Raw genomic sequence first — 11,730 nt, 5'->3', positions numbered from 1 at the left:
TGTGGGTTGGTAGAAGGCCACGGTAAATTGCTCCGATTGCGTTGTAGAATCTGGGGGAAGTTGATGATAATGTGGGTTTAATGTAGGATTATTGTGAATGGCTAGTTGATGGTCAGTGCAGACTGACCATGGTCTATCCCCATCCCATGGCACTTTCCCTTCCAAATATGAGAAGCAATACCTGTCCTTTCACTTTTCCCTTCCCACCATCCAGGGACCCAAACTGTCTGACCAGGTGAAGCAGTGATTCACTTGCACTCCTTCCAACCCAATGTACTGCATTCAGTGTTCACAGTTGGGGCACCTCTGCACTGGGGAAGCCAAATGCAAATTGGGTGATCATCTCGCAGAGCAGCTGCACTCAGTCTACAGAAGTGACTCTGAGCTTCCAATTGCCTGCCTTTTTAATTCACCATCCTGCTCCCACTCTGACCTCTCTGTCCATGGCCTCCTGCGCAGTTGCAACGAGATGTAGATGGAACAAAGGGAATGTCTGTAGTAGGGTGAAATGATGTGGTCATTAAATGGACAGTAAAGCCCCTTTGTCTGTGTAATATGTTGCTAATGTTGTGAAGTCTAAGTGATGTTGTATAGTCTGGTCCACTGGGATGTGCCCAACAGGGCAGGATGCACAAACAAAAGAGAAAAAAGAAGGGAGAGAGGAATGGCAGTCAGAAATGTAAGTTCGAGGAACAACACATCATTTTTGGTTGAGGCAATCTGCAGCCTGCAGAGCTCAATATTGAATTCTCCAACTTATGATATCTTTATTGGTCACATGTACATCCAAACACAGAGTGAAATGCATCTTTTGCCTATAATGTTCTGGGGGCAGCCCGCAATTGCCGCCAGGCTTCCAGCGCCAAGATAGCATGCCCACAACTTCCTAATCCGTACGTCTTTGGAATGTGGGAGGAAACCGGAGCACCTGGAGGGAACCCATGCAGTCACAGGGAGAATGTACAAACTCCTTACAGACAGTGGGTTGAATTGAACCCGGGTCGCTGGCGCTGTAATAGCAATACGCTAACCGCTATACGACCATGCCTGCCCTACGCTACCGTGCCTGCTCTGAAGTTAACTTCGGATAACTTGCTCTTTCTTTCTGTTTGCATTAGGACTGGCCATTTCCGACTGCCATTCCTCTCTCCCCTCTTGTTTCTCTTTTGTTTGTACATCCTGCCCCATTGGGCACATCCCAGTAGACCAGACTATACAACATCACTTAGACTTCACAACATTAGCAACATATTACACAGACAAAGGGGCTTTACTGTCCATTCAATGACCACATCATTTCACCCTACTACAGACTTTCCCTTTGTTCCACCTACAACTCTCTCCCACCTTCTCTGCCACCTAGACGAACTTGCTTTCTCTCTTTTGCAGTTCTGATGAAGAATCTTTGACCTAAAATGTTACCTGTTTCTCATTCCACAGATGCTGCCTGAGCTGCTGAGTTTTCTGCTTTTAATTCCTGGTCCATGACAGCTCAAAGTCAAGAAGCAGCATTGAGAATGGCACCGAGAAGCTGAGAGTCCATGTGTTGGGATGTAAATGGCGGCGGAAGTGCACCACTTCACAAATTAACTACCCAGCCATCCTGTAGGGAACCTCCTGCCCAATCTGTCATGGGGCTTGCAGGTCCTGCTCTGACCTCATCAGCCACTTCAGAACCTTTCGATCCAGAGTGGAAGTAAATCATCCCCAAACCTAAGAAGAAGACATCAACTTACAATAGAGGAAAGGCTTGAGCTGAGTCAGATGATATCGTCACAGTCCTGCTGAGATTTGGTGAGACCTCATTTGGAGTACAGTGTGCAGTTCTGGTCTCTGTACCCCAAGAAGGATATCCTTGCTTTGGAGCTAGATTGACTACTGGAATAACAAGGTTGTCCTTTGTGGAGAGATTGAGGTGAATTGGTCCATATTCAGTGGAGTTTAGAGGAGTGATAAGGGATCTCATTGAGATGGACAAAATTCTGAGAGGGATTGACAGAGTGGATGCTGAATTGCTGGAGAGTCACGAAACATGGTGCACATCACATGGTCCACTCCAGACATTTAGAATAAAAATAAAATACACTGGTAAAAAAATTAAGAAATTATACATTAAGAACTTAAAAAAAACTGCAACAATTCATTAAAACAATTAAGTACATTTAGAGTAGCTATTAAATACATGTTAATTAATTAAAAATAATATAAATCACCTACCACTCTTGGAGCTGTTCCTCTCCATTCAAATGAAGATTACACATAGCATTGGTTGATTGGACAGATCTTCCCAGTGTAACTGCTGGGAAACTGCAGGAAATTGATGCTGTGATGCAAGGCTACATGAGGAGTCCAACATCAGAGCACGGTCAGAATAACAGTGATGAGGATCTCTCAGGACGTTCAAGAGATCTACGTTTGTTTGAGGAACCCTCCCCTCATAAATTTGAAGGACATGGTATCAGGATAAGGGTTGACCATTTAGGACTGAGATGTAGTGAAATATATGGCCTTCTGCCTCTTATGTTAATGTTTTGTTTTAGAATGATGTTGCAGAGAGGTACAATTTTTGCACTGCAAGATCAGAGCCAAAAACCGACTGATCTATTTCAGTCAGCTATCTAATTGGTCCCCTTCCCAAATCATAACATAAAAATAACCATTTCATGCATTGAGATTGACAAATTGTGTTCCGTATGCACCTATGTAGGTAAGTGTGTGGGAGGAATAGGATATTTTCATTTTTTCAAGCTTCAGTTGGAATCATCAATATTTTCATCAAGTGATACTTACTAATGCACATTTCAGTTCTACTAAAAACACTCAGCTCCAGTTCTTATCATTTTCAAGTAAACATGGGCACAAGAACTGATTGTCAAAGGAGAAGTGACATTTGCAGCACCCAACATCAAAGCAGAATTTAACATAAGAAGGTGTCAAAAAACCCTGACATAACTGAGGTCAGATAATAAATACTAACAACACCAACATAGTGCTATAAAGGGTGATATTTGTAGTCCAAATATCGCTGCAAGAGTTCTTCAGGCTTGATTCTTTAGCCTTACTGTTATTGGTTGATCTATCAATAGCATTCCATCAAAGTTAGAAGTGGGGTTGTTTACCACCAAATTTACAGTGTTCAGTACCATCCATATTCTCCCCAATAATAATTATTCCGCTCAGGATCTGGAGAACATCCAGGCAAAGGTGGACATAAGGCAGATAACTGTCATGTAATATTTGAAGGATCAAAGATTTATGGCTTCTGTACTTTCCAACAAAGCCAGGTAAACTCAAGTTAAAAACAAACTGCTGGAGTAATTTAGCAGGTCAAGTGGTATCTGTGAAAGCCAAGGGATAGTCGACATCTTGGATTTAGACGCTGCATCAGGACTCATGATCAGCAGATTGTTCTTTTGCTCCAGATCCCAGCATCTACAATCTCTTGTGTCTGCACTCGAGTTGAGCATGGTTCCCTAATCAAGGCAAAGGTTTAGCATCTTCAGTCTTTTCTTTCTATTTCATATTTTTCTTTGATCCAGTATTAATTTTAACCTTAATTTTACTCTGCCTAACCAACATAATTTATTTTGCCTATTCAAACATTTCTGCACCCTGATTCCCACCATCCATTTAAAAATTTGACAGGTTTTGAAACAATTGCCACTTAAACAGCTGCTTTATTATAATAGAATGAGGTGATAAATATTTCCAAATTGGCACAAGTACATAATCAGGCCAATGTCTGACTTGTTTCTCAGAGCCCATATCTCAAGCATTTGGATTAGTTCTCCCAACAGAATACATTCATTTTGTGGCGTATTAAAAATGGAAACAAAAAACACTGTTTATTTCAATTGTACATGATTGAGATCACATTCTTAATTTGGTCACCATCAACATTCGCACATCTGTCACTTACTCGTCTTTCTTATCTTGGCGTTATTATCTTGCTAGTTGCCACCTGTTACATACCCATCTGTCAATTGTACTGCAGTGAAAAATTTGAACCATTTCTCAGACTAGTCAGGCTTTAATCAAAAGAAATATAATTAGACTGGCAAGCACCAGCAATTGAAAAGTCACGAAGGTTTGTATGTTTGCCTCATTTTAAAATATATATTAACTGTTGTTTCTTGGATATTCTGAGGACTTCCCACAGATACTGCAAAAATTTGCGAAAGATCTTCCCGATTTCTCTTTAAAATGTCTGCTGTCAATGGTAACTAGCCATTCAAACCATTTAATGCAAATCAGAGGATAATTCACTTAAATGATGATGTTATATTCTGCTTAAAAATATTTAACTAAAATACAGACCATTTGTTAATTTAGCCTTTTCCAACAATAACAGTCTTTGAGAGCAGTGGTAAAATGGATTTTAATTGTGTATTTTAACCCAGTTTTCAGCCAACAGATATCTGGATTATGATCTCCCCAGTAATCTGAGTAAGAACATTTTGGATCCTAGGCTGCTGTACATCTGTAAAATACTTTCTACAATAAGTCAAGGACTGCCAAAAAAGTAAAACTGAAATAATTTATTTAACCACTAGAGCACCACAAGATTTGCAGGCTTCACAGACATACCATGTGTTAAAATACATAGTAATTAGCCAACAAATATGTATGTTCGACCAAAATGTACGTTTGTAAGATAAAACAAGGAAAAAGCACCCACCCTCCCACCCAAGTGGTAAGATCATAAAATGTCCAACATTTACTAAGGATCAAGAAATAAGTATACAATTTAAAAAAACAATAGATTCAGAGACTTCAGCATTACAAGAGAAAGCTTTATAATAGTATCAGTGCAATCCTGAGGAAAAGAAACTTCATCCTAATGGGGCAAAAAAAAGCAGCAGAAAGAAATATTGAGCAAAATACAGAGATAGGTCTTTTTTTAAAAAAAGCATTCAACATTTGGCTGCGTCCAGCGCAGTCAAGTATAGTTTGACATTCTGGCATCCCATCTCCTTCTATTAGAGCTAAAAGACAAATTATGCCATTCATATAGAGACCCTCATACCATCCACAATGAATGACACCCAGAGAGTTAAAGATAAGTTATCCCTGACAAAAGTGCTTAAACATGTCAGAAGCTATTTCCATGTATTTATCCACAATGCATATTTTGTGAATTTCAACTGCTGTATAAAAAGTGTTAGATGAGAACTAAGTTAAGCCCACTGTCTTCATGAAAAAGGTATTTGGCAAACAATTTTTTCATTTGTCTGAAACACATGACACAATTACCTCATAGATGTAAATCTGGCCAAAATGTATCATTGCAGGCAATACTACAATAATGAAGATGATGCATGAGTCTTCACACTTGCCAAATAAAAGACATGTTGCCAACTACTTTTTTTTGAAGGCACTGACCCTTTAAAATGATTTATTCTTTATATCTCAATGAACAATGTAAATCATATGGGAAAAGATCTAAAATGAATAGGCAGTATTATAAAATAGTTAACATGGTTTTATCATCTAGTATGATGAGCATCACAGGCACAAGGATTTTTAAATGGTTTAAATGAATGCCCTATCCACATCAGTGAGTCATAAGAAGTAATGAGGGGAATCTGGATATTTATTTTATTTATACAACTACATCAGCGTATTTTCCACTGTATATCTTAAGGAAGCTGTCAAAGGTCACTGTTATTTCCATGAGTTAACTTGTGAAAGTTTAGCATGGAGTTTCTTGCATATTTTTCTAGTGACCTTATATTTAGTTTGCACTTACGATATAAATGGAAATAGTCACAACAGTGGGATATTCCCATGGTATAATAATGGAAGACTTTTGAAATTAATATTTAAAATAGGTTTTCACAATTAAAATACATTGGAAGTGAAAAAAAGGCCTACATTATGATAAAACTGACTTTTTATAACTCCTCCAACTAAGTAATACCTAGCACTTGAATAGTCCTGCTGTCCTTCTCAGCTGAGAGATGCTACCATATAGATGATACATGCTGTTTTCCAGCTGCACCTTCAGTGCTGTACCCTAGTTACCGACCAGGGATATTACTGAGGCAATGTAGAAAGATACCTCTCTCTTGGTAGTTATCATACTGTATAGAAGGAATCCCATTTTGCCTCCATTGGATTTTTGAAAAATTGATCCACTTCTTTGCTACTTTCCTAAAGCACTGATTGCTGTCCCATGAATTTGTCCGCAATAACCCATTCTAAGCCATTATTTTGAGTTAGGCATCTCATAGATACTCTGCCAGTCATTATAATGTTTCTTGATTAGGATTTAAATAGCATTCTGCTGAGGAGACATTATCCAGCAGCCACAGAAAATTCAGAAATACTAGTTAAGAATGTACCACTTTGCAGAGCAGAATTAAAACACGGAGCTTCTGATCAGGAAGCAACATTTTAATATGATGGGCAGGGGAGATCTGAGATTCGCCTCCTTTCAGCTGTAGCCTGAACAGACATGTTTCATGGCTCATCCACCAGCATAGTAACGTCAAAGGATTCAGCACTATTGTTCCACCTTCTGAGGTCATACAATGAAAGAAAGAAATGAAGCTCTCTTGGAAAGCGGACTCATCCCAGTGTTCATAAGGCACATGAAGGAACTCTATTAATGACGATAAGACATGGGATATAATGGATCAATGAACCCTAATGATTTTTCTTCTGTGGAAAAATAATTGGTCTCCACTTAAAATGAGAATAACACCACTTGAAGAACTGCAGATACAAACCCATATTCTCTTATTCTGTGTTGCAGCATCTTATAGCATCCCTAATATAACTTATGATTAAAAAGGCACAATCCTAGAATTAATACTATTGACCTGTTTCCAGCCTAAAACAGAATGGGTGCCTGGTCAGAAAAGTGTTATAATGGCTAGACTATCCTTGCAGATAAAACCTTGGTGTAAACAGAAGCGTCACTTTCATATTGTTGTTCTATTTTCTTTATTTTTAACAATACTGTACACATTTCAGTTTTGTGTTTGCTAATTGTTCACTCATTAGTAACTGGCAACAATAAAGCATCACACTAACAGATTTAAAACAAGAAATTATAGCAGAGTTAGAGTTGAAATTTAGTATATAGGTTGATGATCAATTTGGAGAAAGGAGAATGTTACTTAGCACACTTTCGGTTTGATATGTGGGAGCAAGGGGCATTTCCTTAACTGCTTTTAAAGATAAAGTCCAAGTACAGAAGCCCAAGAACCTGAAAGCGCATTGAAAATAAGCCCCATATACTTTAATTTCTGCATTTGTTTTTGCAAATACATTTGCCCTGGATTTGGAGGAATCTGCTCCTGCTGTGCAGTCTTGCTCAACAGGAGGGCAGACTGAAGAGATGGTAGAAAGATCAGTGCACCTGAGTTAATGCTTAGCCAGTTTTTCAGATATTAAAAATAGAGGCCATAATATTACAAGTCCCACAGATTGTGAATGCTGACCTCTGCACGTCTGACCTGCACTGGAACAGGAGCATCACAATTTTGCACGAAAATCTGTAAACACAAAGACAGATTTGCCAGAACTGGCGCACTGTGGAATTATATCAGCAAAGTAGTATATAAAAATAGACTTGCGATTATTTAATGAGTCCAATCTCTGCCACCCCTGATGTTCTGGCCATTGACTTTAATTGTTGGAAAATTAGGAGCATTCTCTATCAACCATGCTGATCGCTGCAGCTAATTACCCAAACAGCACACCTATTGCGTAAGACTCTGCACCACTACATTTTTGAGGTTAACATGTTTACAGATGTTGAAACGAATGCAGAGGGGGGAAAGGAAAGACATTAGCTGAACTCTTATTTTGAAATATTAACCCTGACTCTGAGCTTTCTCACCAAATTATTCAAATCTTTCTTTAGCCAGAAATTCTTTACTGTGAAGACACTTCTCCTCTAAGTATCTTAACATTTGGATACTAAGTGTTCTACCTGATATTACTTCTTTCTCCTATCACTCTGATTTTTACTGCCAGCATTCCAAGCCAATATGATATTTGACCATTCATTTTGATTTCAAATTGTCTTGCCATTTTCTGCCATATTGACCCAATAACATATTCCCTCGATGAACAGATCAGCATTACATTTGATTATACTTGTGCCCTTAGAAAGGAGTATATAGGATGCCAACTGCATAACAATACACAAGAGATCAAGTAAGGCACGGGACCTGTACAGCATTTCCACTAAGTGGGACTCCTTTTATTTCACATATTAACACTTACAATTCTTCCAGTGTTTTATTTTAAAAAAAATTAAAGGTTCTGTGTCTCATCTATCACACTAAAATAGTAGGTGAAGGATAGAAATAAAGCCTTCAATGTACATATTTTGTTCCTTTTGTTTCTGTTGGTAGTTAAACAAGAAAAAGTTTCCGAATAGTTCAAACTAGTACCATGTATTGTTCTTTTGTTTAACACTGATGAACCTGGGATTTTCAAGGGACATATTCGTTCTTAGCTGCATTTGCAAGACTTAACAATCATATTTGAAAGGTGTTCAATTTTGGGATTTTTGCCAATGAAATAGAGGATAGTGAGCGGCTCCAGGTCTTGAGAAACACAGCAAGGGGAGGCGGAAGCTTCAGGGTTTATATTGTTGTACAGGCCAAGTATCTGAAATAAAGAAAACATCCTTTAGTCTGCCAAGTAATCTTTCAGAAAAAAACAGTCATATGGCTTGTGGTCATTCTGGTAGGAAGTTTATATATGACTGAAAGAGTAAATGGTCACTTGAGAAATGTCTTAAACAAATACTGCCATACTGGGAAAAAGGTGCTGTTGTTGAACATTGCTCCATTGAATAGGCAAAAGAGAATTGTTTTGTACTTTGTAATTTAATAAAGCAACATTGCAGGAACGTTTTACCGTGAAAAGATGGCATTCAGCCCTATTAATGGATCCAGGTGGCAGTGGAAGTATTTAATATAATTTGATGGCAATGTGTGAAATGTTGCCATTACAACAGTTTGCCACTTATTGGCATCTGTAAATATTTTGGCTGTCTCCCAGGGACTAAGCAAAGCCCTGATACATCTCTTGCTACATATTTTTTAAACATTAAAAATAACTTTGCATAATGGACTGACTACACTTAAATGCTCTATTATTCAGGACTTCAATGTGCTCACAGTGACTTGCAAGACATTGGTGACACTAAAGATTTGACGGCTACCACTCTAACCACCAATGAACAATCATGGGATAAAGCTTAATTGCCCAGAATTCTTGCTTATTAGCTTCAAAATGGTTTTATAAAAACTGGTCAGGTGGACTTCTGGGGATGACATTATGAACCGTGAGTCCATTCATCAAAGACTGCAGCTCCCACATCTCACCTCATCAGACTTCATGTGGGTCTGATGAGGTGAGATGTGGTCAGTTATAGTCAGTTAATTAAGTATATTGTGCTGTGGGTTGTCAAATAAATCAGTGTTCCTATTTATTGTATTTTCTCACCAGATATTTTGAGTCCAGAGTAATTAAATTAATGGAGTAATGTGTGAATGAAAAATGATACCATTCATAGCCGTAAAAGAGTTGCCAATTCTGGAAACTTTATAAAAATTAGCCAAAGATGGCTCAGACCATAACTTTTTCTTCTTTCACCAGATGATGTGCAAATATTGGCAGGTGCATTTGCACTACTTGATCATTATTTGTATACTTTTATTGAGTAATTGTCCAACATTTCATCTTTTCATTGAGAAAGTATAGAGAATACAAAGTAATAACATATGGCTGTTTTCCAGCACAATAAGTAGATCAAACTACTTGCTATGTGCAATTAACAGTATTGTAAAAGAGCAGAACATTCAAGCTTTTCAATGTAATGGTGTTAATATGACCATGCAGTCACAGATGGTACTTACCTGACTGTGTTGAGTATCTGAGCTCCACAAGTAGGGGCAGGCCCCAGCACAGAAGTTGGCATTGTAGCCCTTGGGTTCATGAATCCATTTCCACCCTAGATCTCTTCGGAAGTCAATGTACAGTGGGCGTAAACAGCAATTGTCCTGTAAATTCCTGTTCAATGAACATAAATTCTCATTTAAATGTCAGAAATATGTACATTTTTGCTCTCTTCTTTTTAATTTCTATTCTATTTTCCTGATAACTCCTGGAATTTCTAGCATGCAAGAATATGGCTAAAGCAGCATATATTTTTCACTTGGGATGTGGGTGTGATCAAGAAGGCTGGCATTTATTGCCCATCTCAATCTGCCAGCAACTGATAACACTGAGTTGCTTGTTAAACCACTTCAGAGAGGTGCTCTCAGTTAATCAGAATTAAATATAAAATAAAAATAGTTTAAAAATAAATATTTTAACTTATATCTATTTAGACTCAATGGATAATCTTCATCAGCTGTGGGAATTTTTATAAAACTATCAACCCAATGCTTGGCTACAATTAAGAAAAGGCAATCAAATTTGTGTTTTGTATTAACAGAGTACAAGTGAAAGGAGATGGTACCATTCCGGTACAAGGTGTGCGCTAGGACCCATCTTGATTACTTTAGTGTGACATTGCTGGGTGCAACTTGGCTCCCATGTTTGCAACAGTTACCACATTCAGGAAGCTGATTTCCATCAGTTCAATCAAGAGTGCAATTGAAGTTCAAAAGTTTACCAAATCTAGTATTAAAAGTAACACTTTGTTTGTTTAGTGCACTCGCATTCAGAGAGTCCGGGCAGATCATACACGGACTCAAATGTCGACATAACTACCTAGAAATTGGACACATAACATCATGCTTTAATGTGTTACATAATTTAGTCTGTTTGAAAAATAAAAAGTAATTGAAAATCATGGAAGGATACCTGCATGATGAAGTCTGTGATTTTTGTTCTGAACCTTTATGGCCTGATGTATCCTGCTCTATCTGCAGGCTGTGAGTGCTGAAACATGCATTCACAGCACCTGTGAACTAGCTTCAAAGTGACCTACAGGGAACCTCCCCAAGTTGGTCCCAGGCTGGCACCAGGAACCCGACTCCAGCAAACCTCCTCTCAGTGATTCACTCACCCTACACTCCCTCAGGACCCCACAATACGATGGTTACAGAACCTGAACTCCCAAAGCTCATACACTTTACCTGACTCTACACCCATCCACCAATCTGCCATCTAATTGAACCCAACTTATCCTCTAAATCTGACACTCCTCTGCCAGACCACCGACCCAACTACCTGAACTTTGACACCATCACCAACCATCAACTCCACATGCCTGACTTCCAGTCATATCTTCTGACTACCCTTCCAACCTAAACCACTGACCCAACCCAATGCTCCGACCCCATCCATTATTCCACTCCTGGACCCATCCCTGGACCACCAACTCCCACCCTCTTGGTTACTGACCCCATCCCTGGACAATGAACCCATTGCCAGACTACCAAACCCACCACCGACCACAAACTGCTACTAACCCAGCTCCTACTCAACAACCCTAGGTAGATGAAATTGAGAAAGGAGAAATAGGTCATAAAAATGGGATAAGATGGAATTTGGCATTTATATTGAGGGGAATTTAACCTGCATACAAAAATGGATGCCTACAAATGGAATATTCCATGCAGATTTGTGGTCTTTACTTAGTACACAATATAAACACTATATTTAACTGGAAGAGTAGAAAGTCCAGAGTAACAAGGAGAAAACCCTATAAGTTTTGGCACATTGGTATTGGTATTGGTTTATTATTGTCACTTG

General features: G+C 38.6%; 1 protein-coding gene across 2 annotated transcripts in view; it reads right to left on the bottom strand.

Moving 5' to 3' along the window:
* Positions 1 to 4,699: 4,699 nt before the first annotated feature.
* The window catches only part of tgfb2 (transforming growth factor, beta 2), a 69,207-nt gene continuing 62,176 nt past the window's right edge, over positions 4,700 to 11,730 (bottom strand). For both annotated transcript variants that reach the window (XM_052012317.1, XM_052012318.1), the window contains exons 6-7: positions 9,885 to 10,038; positions 4,700 to 8,628 (exon numbers count right to left, since the gene is read on the bottom strand). In XM_052012317.1, the coding sequence (XP_051868277.1) occupies positions 8,470 to 8,628; positions 9,885 to 10,038 (313 nt within the window). In that variant the 3' untranslated portion in view covers positions 4,700 to 8,469. The remainder of the gene's footprint in view (positions 8,629 to 9,884; positions 10,039 to 11,730) is intronic.

This window comes from Pristis pectinata, chromosome 3, assembly GCF_009764475.1.
Source record: "Pristis pectinata isolate sPriPec2 chromosome 3, sPriPec2.1.pri, whole genome shotgun sequence".
In the NCBI taxonomy this organism is placed as follows: domain Eukaryota; kingdom Metazoa; phylum Chordata; class Chondrichthyes; order Rhinopristiformes; family Pristidae; genus Pristis; species Pristis pectinata.
This window is presented reverse-complemented; position numbering and strand designations above follow the sequence as displayed.